Source organism: Bos indicus x Bos taurus, chromosome 18 (assembly GCF_003369695.1).
Source record: "Bos indicus x Bos taurus breed Angus x Brahman F1 hybrid chromosome 18, Bos_hybrid_MaternalHap_v2.0, whole genome shotgun sequence".
NCBI classification, from domain to species: Eukaryota; Metazoa; Chordata; class Mammalia; order Artiodactyla; family Bovidae; genus Bos; species Bos indicus x Bos taurus.
This window is the reverse complement of record NC_040093.1, coordinates 57,811,022-57,833,758: the sequence shown is the minus strand read 5'-3', so window position 1 is coordinate 57,833,758 and position 22,737 is coordinate 57,811,022. Positions and strand designations below refer to the sequence as shown.

At 45.6% G+C, this 22,737-nt stretch overlaps 1 protein-coding gene across 1 annotated transcript in view; it reads left to right on the top strand.

The window, feature by feature from the left end:
* Nucleotides 1-22,737, top strand: part of GAN (gigaxonin) — a 52,318-nt gene that overhangs the window by 15,681 nt on the left and 13,900 nt on the right. Inside the window, exons 2-9 of the mRNA XM_027513946.1 lie at nucleotides 10,532-10,646; nucleotides 12,659-13,009; nucleotides 14,459-14,676; nucleotides 14,891-15,012; nucleotides 18,010-18,122; nucleotides 18,949-19,098; nucleotides 19,971-20,107; nucleotides 20,370-20,498. Of these exons, the coding sequence (XP_027369747.1) occupies nucleotides 10,532-10,646; nucleotides 12,659-13,009; nucleotides 14,459-14,676; nucleotides 14,891-15,012; nucleotides 18,010-18,122; nucleotides 18,949-19,098; nucleotides 19,971-20,107; nucleotides 20,370-20,498 (1,335 nt within the window). The remainder of the gene's footprint in view (nucleotides 1-10,531; nucleotides 10,647-12,658; nucleotides 13,010-14,458; nucleotides 14,677-14,890; nucleotides 15,013-18,009; nucleotides 18,123-18,948; nucleotides 19,099-19,970; nucleotides 20,108-20,369; nucleotides 20,499-22,737) is intronic.

The following is a 22,737-nucleotide window of genomic DNA, read 5'->3' as shown; positions in this document are numbered from 1 at the left end:
CACAACATTGTAAATCAATGCTACTTCAGTTTAAAAAAATTAAAAATAAAAACTTTTTTTCTTTTGAGTGTTTTGTATTGGGGTATAGCTGACTAACATGTTGTGATGGTTTCAGATGACAGCAGAGGGACTCAGCCATCCATATACACGTATCCACTCTCCCCCAAGCGCCCCCATCCAGGCTGCCATGTGACACTGAGCAGAGTTCCCTGTGCTGTGCAGCAGGTCCCTGTTGGTTATCCATTTAAACACAGCAGTGTCCATGGCCATCCCAAACTCCCTAACTATCCCTTCCCACTAGCAGCCATAAGTTTGTTTTATAAAATCTTTTTTTTTTTTAAAGATCATGTAAGTTTATTAACATTAGTAGATATGCTCCATGAAGGGTATACAAGAACCCTACAACTTAAAACTTTCCCGTGAGTCCAAAATTATTTCAAGTAAAGAGGTTTCTCCATTTCCCCTCCAGGTGAAGTGCAGATTCTCCTGCATGGTCTTTCAACTTGGGTCTATTTGATTTCTTAAAATTCATTTGAGGTTCAGTTCAGTTCAGTCGCTCAGTCGTGTCCGACTCTTTGCGACACCATGGACTGCAGCCTGCCAGGCCGTCCTGTCCATCACCAACTCCCAAAATTTAGTCAAACTCATGTCCATCGAGTCGGTGATGCCTTCCAACCGTCTCATCCTCTGTCATCCTCTTCTCCTCCTGCCCTCAATCTTTCCCAGCATCAGGATCTTTTCAGATGAGTCAGCTCTTCTCATCAGGTGGCCAAAGTATTGGAGTTTCAGCTTCAACATCAGTCCTTCCAGTGAACACCCAGGACTGATCTCCTTTAGGATGGACTGGTTGCATCTCCTTGCAGTCCAAGGGACTCTCAAGAGTCTTCTCCAACACCACAGTTCAAAAGCATCAATTCTTCGGTGCTCAGCCTTCTTCACAGTCCAACTCTCACATCTATACATGACCACAGGAAAAACCATAGCCTTGACTAGATGAACCTTTGTTGGCAAAGTAATGTCTCTGCTTTTGAATATGCTGTCTAGGTTGGTCATAACTTTCCTTCCAAGGAGTAAGCGTCTTTTAATTTCATGGCTGCAGTCACCATCTGCAGTGATTTTGGAGCCCCCCCAAAATAAAGTCAGCCACTGTGTCCACTGTTTCCCCATCTATTTCCCATGAAGTGATGGGACTGGATGCCATGATCTTCGTTTTCTGAATGTTGAGCTTTAAGCCAGCTTTTTCACTCTCCTCTTTCACTTTCATCAAGAGGCTCTTTAGTTCTTCCTCACGTTACTATGTGTTTTTGTCCAGAACAGCACAGGGGCGGTGGCGCGTCCTGGGTGCGTGGCATCAGGGGCCTGGGATAGCCACTTGTCCCGACGTTGTCAGTGTTGGTTTGATCACATGGTTAGAGATGGTGTCTCCTGGGTTAATCTCACGCCTTTCGTTGTAATTAACATGTAACTTAAGGGGTGAGACTTGGAGGTTATGTGAACATTCTATTCCCCACCAACTTTCCCTCCCTAGTTTCAGCATCCAAGTACCCTGTGTAACTGTCACTCCTTCTGTATTTTATTAGTAAAGTCTTCTAAATTTTAGGGGTAAGCAGCTGGGCAGGAAATGAAACGATTACCACGATAAGAACAGCAGAGGGAGAAACAGGCTTTCAGCAGACTGGGACAAAGCATTTATTGTAGAATAAAGTAATGGGTACTTCATCCAGAGGCTTCAGATGAGCAAGTTTAAAACTCAAGACTCCTAGAAATGGCCGGCACCATTTCGTTTCACTGACATTAAACCGTGGTTAGAAGTGGGGCTGGTCAGTTTCTCAAGGGTGGGGACCACCAGCTGGTTGAGGTCCAGTTTTTAAATCCATGTCCAGTGCTGAATGCCGTGCAAAACAGAGTCACCATTTTTATGGATTTGGTTTTTGTAGTCTGTACATCTTTCCCTCTGGCGATTGCTGCATTTCTGCAGGAATAATTAATGTCCCCTACGGTCGTGTACACCCACCGTCCCGCCCTCCCTGTCCCCCAGACTCACACCCTGACTCTCACTCTGCAGTTTCCTTGAGCTGTCCCTGTTTGAGGGGTACTTCACACTTTTCCACATTCTCTTATTTCAGGAGACATCATCTTCCCTAAGATAGATTTCTCTTTTGTTCAAATCACACGACTCTGGAAGGCAGATATTTTGTGTTTTCATATTTCTTCCAGATATTGATGTCACTGGATGTGGTTACTCAGAGCAGATCTAAATATGAAACGCTGTATTTCGTCTTCAGAGCGGATGATGTGATAAGAGGAGGAAGATGGAAAGCGTTTTTGTGAATCCTCGCGGGCTCTGGGTCAGGGAGGTAGTCGGGGCGGGTGGAGACCGTGGAGGCATCCTCTGTGACGAAGTGGCTCTGCTTTGGCCTCATTACTGGGGGCTGGGTGGGTGGGCAGACACCCAAACAGTAACCTTTGGTTTTCTGGAACCCTTTCCTAAGCTTCATATGTGCCCATCACTCTGTAGCTGCTAATTTTCTGCGCGGTGCACCAGAGATGTGCGGGGACGGCACTGAACCAGGCATTTGGGCTTATGCACAGAGGACAGGCCTCCCCTTCGGCCAGTGTCCATTTGGGCCTCAGCACAAAGGCCGATGATTTCCTCGGGGGCCTCTGGGTGGTGGAACGTTTGAGCTTTCAGTTCTTGAATTGCTGACTGCAGCACACCCGGGGCGGAGGCCGGCGAGAGCGTCCCCTTCCCCCAGTGTGGACCAGCCCGCGGGCGCCGTGCAGGGGAGCGTTGAGCTGCGTGGCTGACGCACGTCTGCTTTCTGAACACTGGTTCAGAACACCGGTTTCTGAACACTGGTGCTGCTTTTGTTTTGGACCCAGACGAGCACAGTAGCTGATCACTGCAGCGCTGAAACCCACTGGCTGTGTGCTGTTACCAAGTCCCTGATGTTTCCCACATCCCCTTCAGACGCTTGATGGGGTAGAGCAGGGAGCCAGAGTCCTTGCTTTCAGAGGCATAGGCATGAGACAAACACCGTCTATTTAATAGTGGCAAATTCTAGGAAGAGAAATAAAGCAGGGAGGGGAAAGGGGTTTTATTTTAGATAACACAGTACCTGGGCCGCTCTTTGTGGGTGTTACCGGAGCAGAGACCTAAAGTCAGTGAAGGAGTAAATCTTCCCCTAATCAGGCAAGTGGGAGGCAGACAGAATATTCCAGGCAGGAGGGCACACATCAGACTAAGCTGGGAAACTTTGAAAATATACACTGTCTTGGACCTGACATCATCGGTCTAGGACCTGCTTTATCTGTAAAAGCTCTCCGGGAAGCAGGTTGGGGAGCTACTCTTAAAATCCATTAGAATTATGAGTCATGCCAGGATCTATATGAGGGGAAAAGTTTTGATGGTAAATAAGTAAAAACCACACTCTCTCTGAGTAGAAGAAAAAAAAAAAAGACTGGGATGCAGAGAGAAATGATTAGAGGAAATTAAAGGAAATAACAAAGGAAAATAACATTGGACCCACTCTTGTAATCATGTTCAATTCTTAAGAGTAATAGAGAAATGTGACCCTGCTCCCCATTTCTGGTTTTTTTCATGGCACCCCCTGCGCTGGTGGCAGTTCCCAGACGGGTCACACAACACCACGACCTGAGCTCTCTCTGGTTTCTCTCCTCACTGCCCGTTGCCTTTGCAGGGCCCTGTAGGTGGAGCGTCGTGGGGATCAGCTGGCCCGTGTAGGTCCAGGTGCCATGTGGGGGGGTTCCTAGAGGTTGTTCTTTGCACCTGCTTCGTATCCCGCTGCGCACCCCAGGGTTTCCTTGGGCCTCCCTCTGGGACGCGTGGTCACGTGTCAGGCGTCTGTGCAAATGCATGTCCCCCGGGTGGATGGAGTTCTCAGCGGGTGGGAGCCGGGAGATAGACGGGTTCCTGCATTCCCAGCTGCCAAAAAGCAAGCCTTGTCCTGAGAGGATGCCGTCGGTTGATGGAAATATTGCCTGCACATACGTATATCATGAAGTCAACTGGGACTAAAAACAAAAATCATTTGAAAAGTAGACTTTCTTTTTAGAGTGAATTTCATAGGAGAACTGAGAGGAAGAGAGAGGTTCCATAGCTGCCTACCGGCACGCGCGCAAATCCTCCCCCACCAGCGGGGAGCCTCGGTCACGACCGACGACCCTCCACGTCCCCTTCACCACCCAGGGTCCGTGGTGGACACTAGGCTTCACCCTTGGTGTGCATTTTGTGGGTTTGGGCAGACGCAGGGTGATCAGTGTCCACCGTCGTGGTAGCGTACTGACCAGCGTCACTGCCCTGAGGTTCCTGCCCAAAAGGCGCATTTTGGGTGTGGCTTTTAGGAGCTCATGAAGACTTGAGGGGGCGTCCGTAAGACAGACTCCCCGCAGTGCAGACGTCATCAGGGGGGCCTCCGTGGGCATACGCGCTGCTGAGCCCGCCGCCCTCTGCTCTTGGGAGCTGCCCGGTGTGACGGGAATCATTGGAAACAGTGTGAGTAGTGCCCGTGAACTGCCCTCCCTGGAGTTCCCGTGAAGCATGACTCCCTGAGCATTGCATTCTCGTATATCCTGTCGGAGCAGGTTTCTTTGCTCTTATTGGAGACTAGCCTTTGCAGCTGAGGGGAAGGAAAGTCACTTAGATGTCTTCTGTGTCACTGTCACCTCAAATCCCAGTGTCAGTAATGTCTGCGCTGAGGAGGAGGACCAGACCTGATGATCCGGGTGCTCCTTAGGACATCTAGGCTCAACTGAACTTTCCCAGCCGTTGGAAGCCTGTTAGAAGAGGACAGTGTATAACCAGCAGAGGACTTTGCTCTGTTAACACTTATTTAAAAGTCATGGACCTCTTTCATAGATGTAAAACTGAATAATACCAGCTTCTTTATTAGGCAATGAGTTTTTTCTTATTATACCTCTTTTCAGTGTTGTCAAAAGAAAGCAAAGCTGATTTTATTTCGCTTCTGTTTAATAGAACAGAAAATATGTTCTTGCCCAGAGAGTAGGTAATTGGAGGGAAAAGGAACTCATACCGCGTCACCCACAGGAGGCATGTTGTAAATCCTCGGAAACAGATTGAGTTGGCTGGACTGTATCATCTAGGACTCAACAGATGCGTCTCCAGAGCAGAGTCTCCACAGTAACTCTTGGGTCTGTTTCAGCAGTTCAGCCCAGGAGTGTTCAGGGATGGGGGAGCTCTCAAGTCACCTCATTTAACCTCTTCTCTCTACAAACGGGAGAGTAGGGATAGTGAGGGGGGAGCACCCTGCCCTGGAAACAGAAAACTGGGCAAGAACGTGACAGGCGTGGATGTTTATATCTAAATGCCGGAGGCCCTGTCTTAGAATACTCCCCACTATTCCTTGTTGTAAAGAGTCTTATGAAACTCTCAAAGTGGTATTTTAAGACTACTGCAGCTTCTGGGAGAGTTTGTTAGTTGACGTCACATAGTAATAAAAGCAAGGATATTGTGATTTCCGATGGATGAATTCACGTATGATTCCAAACCTGGGGCAGAGACAGAAAACGAGAGAAGAGGGAGAGCAGCAATATAGGTACAGTCCATTATCCGTAAAGTAATCCACAAGGATATATTGTACAACACGGGAATATAGCCAGTGTTTTATAATAACTGTAAATGGACTGTAACCTTTAAAAACTGTGAGTCACTATATTGTGCACCTGTAGCTTATAACATTGTACATCCACTGTACTTCAATTAAAAAAGGAGTTGATTTACCTGCTATTATATATGGACTGGACTTCCCTGGTGGGTGGTAAAGAAGCCACCCACCAATGCAGGAGACCTGGGTTCGATCCCTGGGTTGGGAAGATCCCCTGGAGAAGGAAATGGCAACTTACTCCAGTATTCTTGCCTGGAGAATCCCATGGACAGAGGAGCCTGATGGGCTACAGTCCATTGGTCGCAAAAGAGTCGGACACGACTTAGCAACTAGACGACGACAACACATATATGGACTAACTATAGAAACAAAGCCGTCAGTTATTAGCTCTTTGGCTTAGCCTTTTCTTTTTTAAAATTAACTCATTCAGTCCAGTTCACTGAATTCTCAGTTATATGCGATATGTGGCAAGGGAGATAGAAATGATTGAGAAAGTTCTAGATAAAAAAGGGAAAGTATGGAGGAAATATGTTGGTAGATATTGGGAAAATGAGGGTACTTACTGGAGGAAACAAACGTGAAACAATGGAACAAAAACTGTAGAGATTTAGTTGGGAGATAGGGAAGTGAAGACAAAAGGAGGAGGAATAAGACAAGTTTATAAGGTTTATCGGTGAGAAAGGATGGTGACTATCTAAGAGAAGAAAGAAGGAAGTCATTGCAAATGGTCATGGGCTGTGAAGCAAGAGAGTTTCACAACAGGTCTGAGCGACTTTTAGCGTCTCAGATGGAAGGGACTAACAGCCAACTTTGACTACATTCCTGACAGACAAATGGACATCAGCCTCCTGGAACCTGCAGACTGGTGTTGGTCTGTGAGTTGTCACCTGGCCATGATAATATAAGAGGGACAGGAAGGTGGGAAATTTTGGATCTGAATTTAAACTGTAATTAAAATAAAGTTTTGTGATTTGACCCTCGGACATTTAAGGACTTCAATAGTACAGTGATTCAGTTTTCACGGACTCTGAAAAGGGTCAGATTTTATAGACGTCTGAAATGGTCAATATTTAAGGAAATGTTTTTTTTTTCTGTTCTCTTAGCCATTGGGATTCCCTGGTGGCTCGGATGGTAAAGCATCTGCCCGCAATGCGGGAAACCCAGCTTTGATCCCTGGGTTGGGAAGATCCCCTGGAGAAGGAAATGGCAACCCACTCCAGTACTCTTGCCTGGAAAATTCCATGGATGGAAGAGCCTGGTGGGCTACAGTCCAGGGGGTCAAAAAGAGTTGGACACGACTGAGCAACTTCACCTAGCCATTGACTATACCCTGCCAGCTGCTGAAATAAAACTGTACCTTTAAAAAATACATATATATATTTAGTAATTTAATTTTTTTGCTGTGGTGAGTCTTTGTTGCTATGCACGGGCTTTCTCTAGATGCGATAAGTGGCGTGTGGGCTCAGTAGCTGTGGTACACAGGCTTAGTTCCCTCACAGTATGTGGGATCTTCCCTGACCAGGGATCGAACCCATGTCCCCTGCCTTGACAGGCAAATTCTTAACCACTGACCCACCAGGGAAGCCCCAGGAAACTGTACTCTTTAAAAGCGATTCTTTTTCGTTGTGAAAACACGCAGCAGTAGTTGACCCCTGAACAATGTGGGTTTGAACTGTGCGGGTCCATATATGTGGATTTTTTTTTTTTCAGTGTTGCATGGGTTTACTGATATATGGGTTAATTGAAGAAAATCTACATGTAAGTGAACTCATGCAGTTCAAACCCATGTTGTTCAGAGGTCAGTTGTACATGATCCATGGTTGGTTGAACCTGTAGATGCAGGTGTGGGGGGCTGACTGAGGGACTTGAGAGTCTGTAGATTGTGGTATCTCTGTGGGTCCTGGAATCATTGCCTCAAGGATACCAAGAGATGACTGTATAATCATCTAAAAAAAAAAAGTCCAGTCACATGGCTGAAAAGTAGAAAGGGGGCACGCTGATCAGCCTCTTCAGAACCTCTTTCCCCATCAGCCTGGCCCGCCTCCCCCCACGCTCTCCGCAGCCCGTGGGCCAGCACAGCCAGCTCTGGTTGGAACCACTCGAATTCTAGGTGGCGCTCCTCTGTGTGAACACATTTTGCAGCTAGTGCCTTTAAATATGTTCAAGACTGCATCTAGTCAGGATTAAGACGCCACAGAGTAATCTGAGCAACAAAAGTTTAAAGAATATTTAACTATAAGAGATTATAGAGTAATGAGGGATTGGCCACAAAGAGGAAACTCTACAAATTCAAGGTGTAGCCGACGTAAGGAGCAGCTGAGATGCAGAGTTGATCGGCCAGGACAGATCAACGCATGGCAGAAAAGCCACACTGGTGGAATTTGCTTGAGGTCAGCCCTCTGGAACGCGCCAGAAGTCTGTCCACTGTGGTGCCGGGGAACGCTGCTCACAGGGAGGAGTCTCAGCAGAGACAGTTTACTGCAAAACTGCCTCCAGGAGTGCCAGGGCAAGCTGCCGGGCGGCACGGGCAGCCGTAGCCCCAGGAGCCTGCCCGGCTGCGGGACCAGGGCCAGGCGGCAGAGCCTCCCCCTGCGGTGTCTCCCCAGCACCCTCCGCTTCGCACCCTCCGCTTTGCACCCTGCCAGTTCACCCCTCAGAAGGCTCAGATCGGTTTTCACGGAGCCTGCAAGAAGGGTGGATTCGGCGCCAAAGAGGCGATATGGTAATGGCCAGCACGGCGACTTAGAAATACTGACACCATCCTCAGTGAAACATTCCCTGAGGACGCGTCTGCGTACAGTACATTGTAGAGCCCAATGTTAGTGATTTCAGTGTGATTCTTAGCACTTCTGCTGTCTCTCTTGATTGAGAATTGACTGAAAAATTTTTTCTTCACTTGTAATAAAAGTGTCACTTGTATAGATACACCTAGAGTTCAGCGAGCAGAAAAGACTTGCCTTTGTGTAAAATTATTAGTTCAGGGGAAACTACAGAGGCAGGAACCGCAGATACGGAATGTAGGGGGGAGGCAGAGTTGTCTAAATATCCTCTCTCTACCTTCAGATGCGGTATATATTCCATCTATTCCGCCTGCCTAAAGGCCTCCCAAGGCCTCCTGTTGCCCCAGAGTGAACCAGCTTCCTCCTGCTGGTGCAGGGCTGTTATCCTTAGGGTCATCCCTTCACCATTCCCTTCCCTGCTTTCTTGTGTTGGATCATGTCTTTTTTTGTTCAAAATCTTCCCTCTTTCTGGATGTTTTCTGGGGCAGTTTATGGAACAGCATTCTGAGAAGTGTTGCATGGAAGATCATTTGTTTTGAGACTTTGTATAGATGAAAATATCTATTCAGTCCTGATATTTGGTCGGCATTTTGACCAGTTAAACTACTCTCCATTGCACACCTTTCAGAGGACATCAGCCGTCTTCCACTGGAGCTGGGCAGCCTTCCTCAGCAGGGCAGGGGAGTCGTTACCTACGTGGAGCAAGCATCTGGGAACTCACCTGTTTGCTAAGACTCTGTCCATCTGTTGTTCTGCACTTAATTCGTCCTTCACCCTCCTTCCACGGCTGCCTCATCCTGCCGACTCCAAGCCTTTGGGCAGGTTCCTAAGTGTGGCTTAAGTGTGTCTTAACGTCCCTCGCTGCTAAATTAGGAGCATCTTTTAGACCTTGGGTAAAGGACCTGTTCTTAAATAAGACCCAGAAAGCACTGACTGTGAAAAATTATTCTTCAACTTGTTCATCACTGTAGGGAAAAAAAAAAAGTATCAAGTCTGCCAAGGTTTACTAAGAGTTTACTAAAGAAGGCCTGCACCTCATTATGAGAAGGGCAGTGAACTCAATTAAAAATGACACTTGAACGTGTATTTCATGAAAGAGGAGCCACGTGTGGCCACGGACCTGTGAAGAGATGTTCAGCACCTGGGTAGTGAGGGAAGACGGGTCACAACCACACCAGAGACCACACTTCACTCATCGACGGGCAGGAGTAGGAAGTGGGACAGAGACAAGTGTCGTAGAATTTGCAGGTCCGCACAGTCCCCTTACCCACACCAGATGAGGCCGAAAACTGCTCCAGCTACTGGGCAGAATATATTGAGTATTAGCTCATACTTTGGAAAAGAATTTAGCTTAATTCTACCCCCAGGGATAAACCCAAGAGAAATTCTTCAGCATATTACAAAAGGAGACATGCACAAGAATGCCTCACAGTACTGTTCACAGTACGCCAAACCCGGAGCCACAGCCCAGGGGCCCATCCACTGGAAAGGGGCCTATTATACAGCCAAAAAAAAGTGTGATACTCAGCAAGATGAATGACTCAGCAATACAATAGTAAATGAAAACGGCCCCAGAAGATTACAGACAGCATGAAACACTTTTATAAAATCGAAAACTTTAAACGGAAAACTTGAATACAGGATTTGGTTTAATAGTTACTTCAGATAAAGAAGGAGGGGAATGAACCGATGGGGAGGATGATTTGGTTAGAAGCAGGTTATTGTTGAGCTTCTAGCTTTTGTTTTGTGTGGTGGATGTGTGGGGTCCTTGTTACATCATTGAAAATAGCTGGATAATTAAATAGGAAAAAATAAGCCTAAAGGGCCTGGGTTCCCCAGGTGAAATAGAGACCCTTACTCACACGCCCTCAGTGCTTTGGTTGTCTGTTTCGCTTGTCTTTTAAGAGGAAGCACTGAACCCTTGAACAAGTACTTTGCAGTTGAAAGTCATAGAACATATGTTGCTCCAAAGTTAACAAGCCAAATGTTCTAGATGGGATTCATATATCGATAAGTATCATATACTTTGTAGAGTATTTAGTGCATAAATATTTCTAGCTATTTCTGTTCTTTCATAGAAATTTTACATTTTTTTCCCTTTCTTAGGACAAAGTTAAACTATAATCCTCCAAAAGATGATGGATCAACCTATAAGATTGAACTTGAAGGGATATCGGTAATGGTTATGAGAGAGATCCTGGATTACATCTTCAGTGGGCAGGTATGCTGAGACCCAGAGGAAGGAGGACTGAGTAGACCCTCAGGCTCAGGGTGAGGCCGAGCAGCCCCGTCCCCTCCATCTTCCGTCACTGCGGGCTTGACTTGCATCTCCTGCCACACGCGGCACCCGAGCGCTTTCTTCCGGGGTCTGCCCTTGAAAGCAGGCTGATTTACCCAGATCCAGGCTTTGTTTCTCCCGTCCTGAGCACCTCCTTCCAGTCTGAGACGTGTACATGTGGGATGCCCCCTCACTGCTGGTGTTTAAACCTCCATTCCAGTCTTGCCCTGGACCCACACCCTCAGGGAACTCGTTCTGTCTCCATGGCATGGACCCGGGAGCCTCAGTGGGCGGTGGGGATTATTCTCTAGAGGTAAAGACTTCAAGACTCAGGTGACGGGCGCCTGCGTTGTTCTCAGTGCCTCGGTCCTGTCCCCCTCATTCTTTCCTGCTCTCTCTGTACCCTTTACTCTCTGTACCCACTTACATTTCTGGGAATTTCATGAAACCCAAGGAAGGAAGTGGTCAGTGGCTAGGGATCCTTTCCTTTTCTTTGCCCTCCTCTGTCCCCCCGTACCCCACTATTCATGTGGTTTAAAGGGTAGCATGAAGACTTAACGATCTGGGTTTGAATTAGGAGGATGCTGATGTACTTTGTGCCTGGTTATACGAGAGTGCGTTTTCTCTCTGCTCCTCTTGAGGGCGCGTGTCCTGCTCTCTCTCTCTCTCTCTCCTTCCTTCTCATTCTTCTGATTTTCCATCTGTAAAGGCTCTGTCTCCTGCATAAGTATTCTGAGTACACTCCTTACTTTTCTCTCAGCGTTCATTCTGTCCAGAATCACACTCGGTGACCATCATCCTCTTTGAAGCTTTCTGTTTCATTTCACAATGTTACCACTTTCTTGTTTCTCTAAACACTAGGTGGTGAGTGTGTGAAAGTAAGGTTATGTATATGATTATTTAAAATAAATGCACTCAAATCAGTTTGGGGACAGCCCTAAAAATACTGGCGATGCTCTGAGGCATCAAAAAACCAGACATAGGACCCAACTCTTAGCTAGCTTGTAAAATCAATTCAGCGACAGTTATGACAGGTTAGAAGCCAGTTAGAGCGTATTCATGTTCAGGCTTGCATTTGAAACTTGGAGATCTTACTTACCTGTGGTGCCAAACATGTGCATCTCAAATCGTGGTAAAATGTTTCTTGCTGCACTTCGCTGTGAGATCCCTCCTCCACGTTTCCTTGTGGAGGATAAGCACCCATGCCGTAGGCGAGTGTGGGCCGTTTGTGATCATGGCAGTATTTTAGGGGCCTGTGTCTTTATGTTGCCTCGCCATGGCATAGAAAAACTGAAGGGGGTAGAGGAGGAAGCATCAATCAGACAATGAAGAAGATTAAGGAAAAGCAAATGTTCGCAGTGGAACTTTGGGGGGATTTATTCCAGAAGGTAGCTTTGAGAGCAAATGGTATCCTTCGCACCGAGTACGGTGCTTGGTGTCCCGAAGGCAGCGCCTCAGGCAGCGTGGCTCTCCCTCTCTTCAGGGGCACATGGTATCTTTCGAATACCGTGTGGAAAGAGGAGGGATCCTAATTTATTTGGAGGAAAGATTTTCATTAGTTGAAGAGCTCGCATTTATAGAAATCCCTTTCCGTTTACCATAGAATTGCAGAACTTGCGACTTCCTGATAAGCATTTCAGTCATTTAAGGTTTTCCTCCGAGTTAAGCATGAGCACCGTGGACAGTTCACTCAGAAGGGCTGTGGTGGCTCATGTGGGTAAAGTGAGGGAAAAACTGGGAGAAGCTGACCAGCCACGCACAGTCTGTGTCGTCCCCAGGTACCTTCGGGCCCTCTGTCTGCTCTTGAAAGCAAAGTTGAACCGAGTGAAATCTGCCAATCCTCAGTTGCCTTTGACCTGCAAAAGTGGAGCTCCCGTGGTTTGGCCTGCTAGATTAGTGGTGTGGGTTCTAGATGTACACGCCCAGATACAAACTGTCCGCGACGGTCCTTCCAGATCCGGCTGAACGAGGACACCATCCAGGACGTGGTGCAGGCGGCGGACCTGCTGCTGCTGACGGACCTCAAGGCGCTGTGCTGCGAGTTCCTGGAGGGCTGCATCGCCGCCGAGAACTGCATCGGCATCCGCGACTTCGCGCTACACTACTGCCTGCACCACGTGCATTACCTGGCCACCGAGTACCTGGAGACCCACTTCCGGGACGTCAGCAGCACCGAGGAGTTCCTCGAGCTGAGTCCGCAGAAGCTGAAGGAGGTGATCTCTCTCGAGAAGTTAAACGTCGGCAACGAAAAATATGTGTTTGAAGCGGTCATCCGATGGATAGCGCACGATACGGAAATAAGAAAGGTACCTTATAGCATGCTCTGACTTGGACATTCCACTTATTCGTATGTGTCTGTTCTTCACCCCAGTTCTACATGTTTTATCTTTCTCCTCCAACTTGAAAAACTTAGAGTTGTGATCTAAACCATGACCTGTTATACATCTTCCCATAGGCTCTCTAAAGCAGTTGGTTTTTTTCAGATCCGTCTACCAGAGTGAGTGTAGTTCATCATATAGCAATGAAAATATTAACACTTAAAAGTGACTTGACATCCTTCGAATGTTGTTTTTAATGGGAAATGTGTTAGAGGATATCAGGTTTGAGGTCATTAGGGAGGGTGCTTTAGCCTTTACATCACAGGGCTTTGAATCTCATGTGTATATCCTAGAGGCTAGCTCCAAAATAAATATATTACATTACAGACAGGCTTTCAAAATGCATAAGTGCGTTTTTAATTGTTCTTAGTAATCCTTGATTTACATGTTAACGATCAGCTTGTAATTTTTTAATTCTGTAGGCCCGTAAGCTGTGTCCACTGGGAAACCGCACTCCTAGCCTCGGCTCAGGTGGCACAGTTAGTGTTGTTTTCCACGTTGGTGGTGGGGCAGCTTAGGAAAGAGGAGAGAAGAGTTTCCCAACTTGACAGCACCACTGAAGCAGCTTCTCTGTGACCCTCTTCTTGCCTTAAAGTGATGAGGGTGTCAAAGGTGGAGTGGCTGCTGGGAAAGAAAAGGCAGTTCCTCATTCTTTGGTTAATCCCAGCTTGACGCTGTAAGGACTGCTGGCCTTTACTACTCAGGGTATAGACAAGTGGACCTTAAAATGACGGTTCCAAAGCCCAGAAAAACTAGTCGCCTTAACATATGTACAGTGCTGTAGTCATTTGGTTCAAATTTAATGATTGAGTATGAAAAGCATGTAATTTATATTATACATGTTAGATCATTTTTAGTAGTAATTCCTGAAGAAATGATTACACAGTTGTCACGATTTTTGTCTTTGGAACTTGAGCTTTTTCAGATTTTTCTTATAATTTTGATGTTGGTACATTTTCATTATCTAGTTGACATATTGTGTCAAGCTCTTTCTGTAACCAATATTTGTATAAATGGGGTATAACTCATAGCACATCCAAGTTAGTGAGATAAAGCAAATCATAGCGGGGTTCTTGTAGGTTTTCCTGTTGCCGTGGGAACCCTGTAGGGTGTAATGGAAGCTTCTTGAAACTTTGCAGTGATCCAGCAAAGTGATGCTGAAGTGATGCTATTTTAAGTTAAACTTCTGTTTATCGAGGCCAGAGGAAGTAGAAAGGAAAGGGGCCGCCTCACACATTCAGGCAGCACTGGCCCTTACTCCTTGCCTGTTGATCATCTGACTCATCAACACTTGTAGTTTGCTATGAGTCGGAAAATGTCCCTTCTAAATGCACACTCTCCCTTTCTCCTCCCCGTGCTTTCCACCCTACTCTGCAGGTCCACATGAAGGATGTCATGTCAGCGCTGTGGGTTTCAGGGTTGGACTCGAGCTACTTACGGGAGCAGATGCTCAATGAGCCGTTGGTCCGCGAGATCGTCAAGGAGTGCAGCAACATCCCCCTCAGCCAGCCACAGCAGGGGGAGGCCATGCTGGCCAGCTTCAAGCCCCGCGGCTACTCGGAGTGCATCGTGACCGTGGGTGGAGAGGAGAGAGTGTAAGCATGGCCGTGAGCTGTGGTCTAAGTAAGGGAAGAGAGATTTCCAGGTGCACAAGAACTCAGGACAGTTCTCAGTATCTAAAGCCTAAATAGCAATCGATCTTTTTTTTTTAATGTTTGAAACATTCTTGAGAGCAGTAAAACTCGCCGTGGTTTTTCTAAGCAGAATATAAACATATTAACTGCTGACTGATCATCTGCCTCCCCTTAGTTCGCGGAAGCCAACGGCAGCGATGCGATGTATGTGCCCCCTTTACGACCCCAATCGGCAGCTGTGGATCGAACTGGCCCCTCTAAGCATGCCCAGAATCAACCACGGGGTCCTCTCAGCAGGTACCGTGCCCTCATCTGCTTCACTTAAACACAAGATCAAGGGAGACGTGATTTCAGTGCTGTGCAGGATGACGCAGAACCCCTTAAAGATATTGCCTCTCTATGGGGACATGTTCAGCGTGGCTCTAGCTTTCAAGACTGTGGTAAGAAGAGTGTCTTCTGACCAGTCCTTACTGTTCCCAAGTCTTAAATATGTAGCTGTTTTTAAGGTGTCAGTAGCGGAGCATTTTTATTGGATGACTTAACTGCTGGAAGAGCAGAGCTGAGTGACCCTTACCACCCACTGGCCGGATGATCACATCTGAGATGCGGATCTCCTTGAGCCATGCTAGTGCCCCAGCTTGGAGAGCCCGCAGGGTAGAGTTACAGCATGTAACACACACCCAAAGTAAGAGTGTCGTGTAAGAGCAGGCATTTCATAGGAGACTTGAGAAAATATTACTTAAATTAGTTCTGGCTTGAAGTTACTTTACTACAGAAAGTATGTTTTAGTTTGGAGCCTTATTGGAAGTTCTCACTACCTTGCTGGCTTCATCCCGCAGGTGCCGTTTCACTTCGTTCCAACTATTGTCCGCAGTCTTCCTGGAACTCTTCTTTCGTAGTCTCTGTTTGCCCACTAACATTACGATAACATTTTTAAGCTCTTCCACACTGTACTGTACTGTAGGCATGGCTAAAGCTGTGGACTGAAAATGAAACTGTAGGTTCCACGATTATCGATGTTTTCATCAACGGTAGTCAGCTGAATGGAGTGGTGTAGGCAACAGAATGTGGGTCTGATTTCTCGTTCTTTTTCTCAGACTTACCTTCCTTAAATTTTCCCCCCATAATGTGTATAGTTGTTCATAATTTTCGCACATGCACACCTACCACAAAGGTTCCTGTATCACTAACTTTCAGGTTTCCTAGAGGGGTGGTTGTTTCAGAAACTTGAAGCAGTGAGGAGAGGAATTGTTTCCAATCATGTTGACCAAAGTTGTGAAATGATTGAGTAGTTCCTATGTGTCCAGCCTATTCCATGTTTCTTCTTTTCCTGCCTTTTTTTCAAAAAAACTTGACCGACTTTTTTTGTCATTCAGTTTTTTCCCTCTACCAGATTAGAGGTTATATTCTATGTCTCTGTCCCTTTGAAAGTCACATCAGCGTCCTCATCCTGTATTGTTAACAAAGTCTAGAGTTACTCAGTACATTTATACTCTATTTTTCATGTTCCACAGTTTTACAGTATTAAAATACGTGGTTAGTTACAAATAAATATTTACATGTATATGTGTTTTGTTAATGTATGTTATATACACACCTATAGGTAGTATTCATTTAGATTTATCCACATATTTACCAACTTCTTTGTTTTTTCCCTCTTACTCCTCAAACTTGCCATCTGGGATCATTTTCCTTCTCTCTGAAGTTCATCCTTCTGAATTTAACATGGGTCTAATGACGGCAAAGTCTAAGATTTGTCTAAAGATGTCATTATTTTGCCTTCATCCTTAAAGGATGTTTTTACTGGGTATAGAATTTTAGGTTGGCCTCTATTATTGTTCAGCACACTGAAGATATTTTTCTTCTGACCTCTGTTATTCCTAGTTGTTAAGTCAGTTGTCAGATATAAAACTCTGTCTTTTCTCTGGACTGTATTTAAGTTTTCTTTTTTTTTTTTTTTTCTTTTTTCCCTGTCATTTCAGTATTAGGTGAACATTTTATTTAAAATTTTACCATATTTGGGGATTGTTGGGCATCTTGACTCTGAAGGTTGGCCTTTCATCAAATCTGGAAAATTTTTATTTATGTCTTCAAATGTTGTCCTTGCTTATTCTCCTCTGTCCCTCTGCTTTTGGAAGTCAGATTAAGCAAGGCTAGACCTTCTTACTCCATCCCCTGCCTTCCGCCTTCTTTTTGTTTTCTTTGGGATGAATCTGCCATTGAACCCATCCATTGAATATTTTATTCAATCTATTTCATCTTTTTTTTCCCTCTAGAATTTTCTTTTTTTCAAACCTGCTATGTCCATCCCTTCGTATAGAGCTATCTTTAAATAACATAGTGAGCATTTTTGTTTTATCATCTCTTTTATTACTCTAATATTTGAAATTTGCCGTCTTTTTCTAGATTACTTCCTATTGTCTGTTTCTATTGCTTCATCTTCATAGAGTCTAGTTCCTTTATATACCTGAGTTTCTTGGCTGGGTGCTGATCATTTTATTAAAAATTATTTGTAGGAAAACTTGAATGATTTAAAATCTTAGAATATTAGATTCTAAAACTTAGATAAAGGTACTGTCTTACATAGAAGTTTTGCATTTGTTTCTGCCAATTGCCTAAAAACACTAATTTGTAATTACTGTAAATCAAATTCAAATTTTGAGATTTCCTAGATAAGCAAGGATATTTAAATTTGGCTTCTCATTCTGGTTGGCCTTCCTCCTGAGGGTTAGAACTTCAAAGAAGCTTTCCTGCCAGAAACCACACTCTCTGTGGGCCTGGGATTTAGATTTCTGTTTTCTTCATGCCCTCAAAGCCATTAAGAGAAAGCTTGCGTTTTTCCCACATTGCTAATACCCTCAGAGCAAAATGGTTTCCATGCATGGTAACCTCTTCAGCCTACATTTCCCTTCAGTTTTACCAGTGTCCCTTTGGCTGTTTCTTCTTTAAGAAAACTATTTTATTTTAAAATATGGGCTGGGGAATGGAACAGACAAACTGAAATAACTTAAGAGTCATTTGATGACTGGATGGGTGGTGTCAGTTTCCCTTTTAAGCCATAGAGAAGTGGGAATCTGCTCAGAGATTCTGAGTGAAGTGAAATGGTCGGAGTGACTGACAGATTAACTGTGTCATCAAGGATTGAGTGAAGTGTGACAAACATCTCGAATCCCTTGTCATCAAAAAGGTGCCTCCACGTACTCTCTCTGCCCTCACGGCATTTGCATTTGCTTGGGAATGGGTATTGAAAACCTACGCTTCAACTTTCTTGTGTGTCTCCTTTCATTTTTTCAGAAGGGTTTTTGTTTGTATTTGGAGGCCAAGATGAAAACAAGCAGACCCTGAGCTCAGGAGAAAAGTATGACCCAGATGCAAATATGTGGACCGCTTTGCCACCAATGAACGAGGTAAATAAAGCGTTGCTTTTTTTGTTTGATGTTTCTTTTTACCCCCATTAGCACTTTCGTTTGCTTCTGCCTTTGAGTGAAATGACAGAGACAGCGGCCCCACCAAGACCCCTACCTGGCATGCCTGTGCCCTCCACCCCACCTCCTGGGAACACACGTGCTTCAGTCCTTTGCCAGGTGCCCGCGGGGCACGCTGCCCGCCTCCTTCTTAGCAAGGCCTCCCCCCGGCCCTGAGCTCCCTTTTTGCCTCCCTTGCTTTCTTTCTCTTCATACCACATCGCCCCTCCTCACACACTAGGCCTTTCTAAATTGTTCGCTCAGACTTTTGGATGGCAGGGCTTCTGTCTGCGTGGTCAGTGCTGTGAGTGGGTGAGTGTCACACTGCGGGCAGCCTTCGTGCAGGCCCGTACGCACCACCCCACCACGACCACGGGCAGGCCTGTTGCTGGGGCTCTTACACAATGTCACACGTCAGCTGGGAGCCACTGCTACCCATGCTGAACAAAAATCATTTTATGGAACCAGGCGGTAATCGTTCTTTTTCTTGTCATGAGCTGACTTGAGCGAAAGGTAAGGATTTTACCTGTGAATCCACCTCGTGTGAAATCCCTTGTTCTGGGAAATTCCTGGACTTGGGTTCTCTGTCTCTTGTGATAGAAGAGTGAGCTTCTGGGGAAAGCAGAACTGTTTGAGAGACACAGTTCTGAGTCTTGTATTTCTTTGCAGGAATGTAATGAAAACCTGTCATTTGTATTAAATATATGATTATCAGCTTTCAGTATGAGAGTTGGCCTTTTGTCTACAAAGCTCTTTCATGTTTTTTCAGGCAAGACATAATTTTGGAATTGTGGAGATAGATGGTATGCTGTACGTTCTAGGAGGAGAAGATGGAGAAAAAGAGCTAATTTCCATGGAATGTTACGATATTTATTCTAAAACCTGGACAAAGCAACCTGATCTGACCATGGTTAGAAAGGTGAGAGCCACCTCGTGATGAGACTCACACACGGGCTTTGAAAGGTACTGTGTCTTCATTCCCACGGTGCCTTTTGACACGATTGATAGTGTTAAAGCGCTAACAGTACGCAAGTCTGCCTTTGCTGGTAGCTTCTTGCCTTCACCATTGCCAGGCACATGCCAAGCTGGGGAGCTGTGTAGAGAGTTCACGGGGGCGCTGGGCTCTGGGCAGCGCTCTTGTGCCTGCGGCCCACACCTGCTCCGTGACGGCACTAACCTAGGCAGGAACCAGATCTCCCAAACCTGTTTTCTTAATCGTCATACACACTTGGGCGGAAGCATTAATCCATTGATCCAGAGGTAAAGAACTGCCATTGGTTTCTGAAAAGAATGAAAACTAAGGGCTCTCCATTACCTGTTCAGGACTTGGTCTGTATTTCTGTTCCCTGGTGGAGACGGGCATTTCATCATCAGGCCAGAGCCTTTTTAGTGCCCTGGGTATTTCACACCTAGGTACTGGGACTCACTGGTAATATGATCACTCACTGTGTGTGCCCTTCCAGCTGACTTAATTTGGGGCAAGAGTTGAGTGACATCTTGCTCTGTGGACTCGGCATCTTGGACTCTTCAAATAGTGGTGAAAGAAGAGAGCTTGGAAAGCTCCTTTAAAAGCAAGGCTGTGTGCTTATCTCGCTTAGTGGAGCAGTGTCAGGTGGAGCTGATCCTTCCCTGAGGACAGTATATGTATTACCCATGCTTGTCCCATTTTTGAAAGCCAGCCTCCGTCAGACCCTTTTCCAAAATCTCTCAGGGTTCCAGCCAAGCTGGTGTTGACTCAGCCAACTTTTAATGATAAACGTCGCCTCCCCCACTGTTGCTTCCTCCTTCCAGATTGGCTGCTATGCAGCTATGAAGAAGAAAATCTATGCCATGGGCGGAGGATCCTACGGGAAGCTCTTCGAGTCTGTGGAGTGCTATGACCCCCGGACCCAGCAGTGGACCGCCATCTGTCCCCTGAAAGAGAGGAGGTGAGAGAGCGGGGCGGGCTGGAGAGCCCCCTTTGCCCGGCTCTCGCTTCTCCCTGCTTCTAAACGGACCTTTTATTTGACTTGCCATTTGGTTCATATAACGCTAGATGAATAATCCACACCCTGAAAAAGGAAGACTCATGTATTTGTGAAACACTGAATGTCACAGAGCTAAGACAAGCAAAAGAGGAATTAGGGAGTCGAGTCCTGAGATACATCGATGAACCCAGTGCTCAGTGTGTGTGCGTGGTGTGCCTTTCAGGTTTGGCGCGGTGGCCTGTGGAGTTGCCATGGAACTGTACGTGTTCGGGGGTGTCAGAAGTCGCGAGGACATCCAGGGGGGCGAGATGGTGACTTGCAAGTCGGAGTTCTACCACGATGAGTTTAAAAGGTACATGTGGACGGCTTCGTGTGGCTTCTGCAGCTCTCTCTCTGTGCTTTCAAAGGCATGTCTTAGCTTCATTTAGTTTTGCTTTCAAATTGTTCCACTGAACTTACCTATTTATGTCTAATGCATACCGGATGTTTATTTAGTGACTTCAGAAGTCTTGGTAACTCATAGGAAAGCCAGAGAAAAATGTTTCTCAAGTGCAGAGCAGACCTTGATGCTTTTGATAGCTTTTAGGAGAAAGTTTAAACTCCTTAATTTAGCAGATACGGCCTTTTGTGATATGACCTATGTGTACTCTTTCTGCTACGGTTCAACCCAGGTGCTTCACCTGAGTCCCACTGGGTGGTATCTTCCCTCCAAAGCATGGTATCATTGGCTCAGCTCTGTGCTTTCATACTTTTCCTTTTGCCTAAAACTTCCCTTCTCACACTTATCCAGTTAATTTGGCTTCTTCAAAACTCAGCTTAATGATCACCGCCAAGAGAAGGCCTTCTCATGTCTCCCGATCTGAGTTGGACTCCTCAGTCTGTGGTCCCATGCCTGTCTCTTGGATTGTGACTGTGAACTGAAGCTCCTTCGGGGCGAGTTCCAGCTCAGCTTTGGGTCCTAGCTTCTGGCCTCACCCTGGCTTGTATCAGACACTCAATAAACGTGGTATTGGAGATTCTTGAATCATCTGATGGGCTGCCATACATGTGAGGTGGAGTTGCAGCATCGGTCCAATCCCCCTCACTTTGCTCCTCTCACCTGTTTTATTATAACCACCCAACAGCGTTTTTCTTGCAGTAATATGTTCACATCCTACAGGGAAATTGCTGTGCTCAAGTTAATCTTGTGATAGCATTTCGATCGTGTTGCCAGAAGGGGGTGCCAGAATATAATGTTTAATTTCACAGTATTTTAGGGTAAACAATGCACAGGTGCCAAGATTTTAGAAATATGTATGTTGTCTATTAATGTATTTTAATTTTATGGTGTTTGCATAGCCTATTTTTTTTTTCCCCTTCAGTTACTGGGGGCAGACAATCTTAGGAAAATTCACTAGACAAAGTGTGAGAGCAATTTGAGAATGCTTGCTACTATGGTTGGGACAGGGGAAGAATTTCAAAGACTTTTCTACACCTCTCTTCCATAATGTGTTACTGTGAGGGCTGACTGTTCACACTACAAAGTAGTATATGAATTTCCTTCCCAAATGAATCTCAAAACAGTTGCCGAAGTTCATTAACAAGCAGGGGTCAGTACACTTGGTTTCTGATAAAATATTGATATAAGCCTTACTCATAATGACTGAACTACTGTTTGGACAGTGTGAGCTAGAGAGCTGTATCTCACTTGCTGGAATAATCAGGGTTGCTTATGGTTTTACCATTTCCTGTTCTGTTTTGATTGTAGAGGACTTGAAGATGGCTGTGAAGTTTTCAATCTCCCTTGATATGCTATCATCATTAGAACCTTTAGATTTCTCTCAGGTTGTCTCCTGTTTATGGAATATTAAGTAATAAGAGTATTGGGCTTCCCAGATGGCTCAGATGGTAAAGTGTCTGCCAGCAATGTGGGGCACATGGGTTCGATCCCTGGGTCAGGAAGATCCCCTGGAGAAGGAAATGGCAACCCACTCCAGTACTCTTGCCTGGAAAATTCCATGGATGGAGGGGCCTGGGTAGGCTCCAGTCCATGGGGTCGCAAAGAGTTGGACATGATTGAGTGACTTCACTTTCACTTTTCACTTTCAATAAGAGTATTACTTGCTTTCGTTCATAATTGTTAAACATGACTGTTACTTTCTTCGTTGCTATTTAAAGTACTTCCCAATAAAATTCACTTCTCTAGTTTGCTTATATTCAAGTTCTCCAGTGTTTGTTCACAAATAGAATGAAGAAAGCTTGATTTCTGTTGTCAGTATATAGGACTCTTGTCTAGATAAAGCTAAACATAAACACACGATACTAAGTGCCATATATTACCTCACTTAACACATTTAATCTTCAAAACAGCCCTCTGAGATACAGGTACTCTTTCATTCCTGTCTTGCATATGAGGAAATCAAAACACAGAGAAGTTGAGTCATGTGCCCCAAAACACACAGACAGCATGTGGCAGAGCTGGCATTTGAACTCGGGCGTCCTGGCCTCAGAGACCACCAGTTCAAATACCACACAATAGTGCCTTCAAAACTTAGTCTTTCCCATGAAAACCTATAGAAGGGGGAAAACATCTGTGAGTAGTTTCTCTCTTT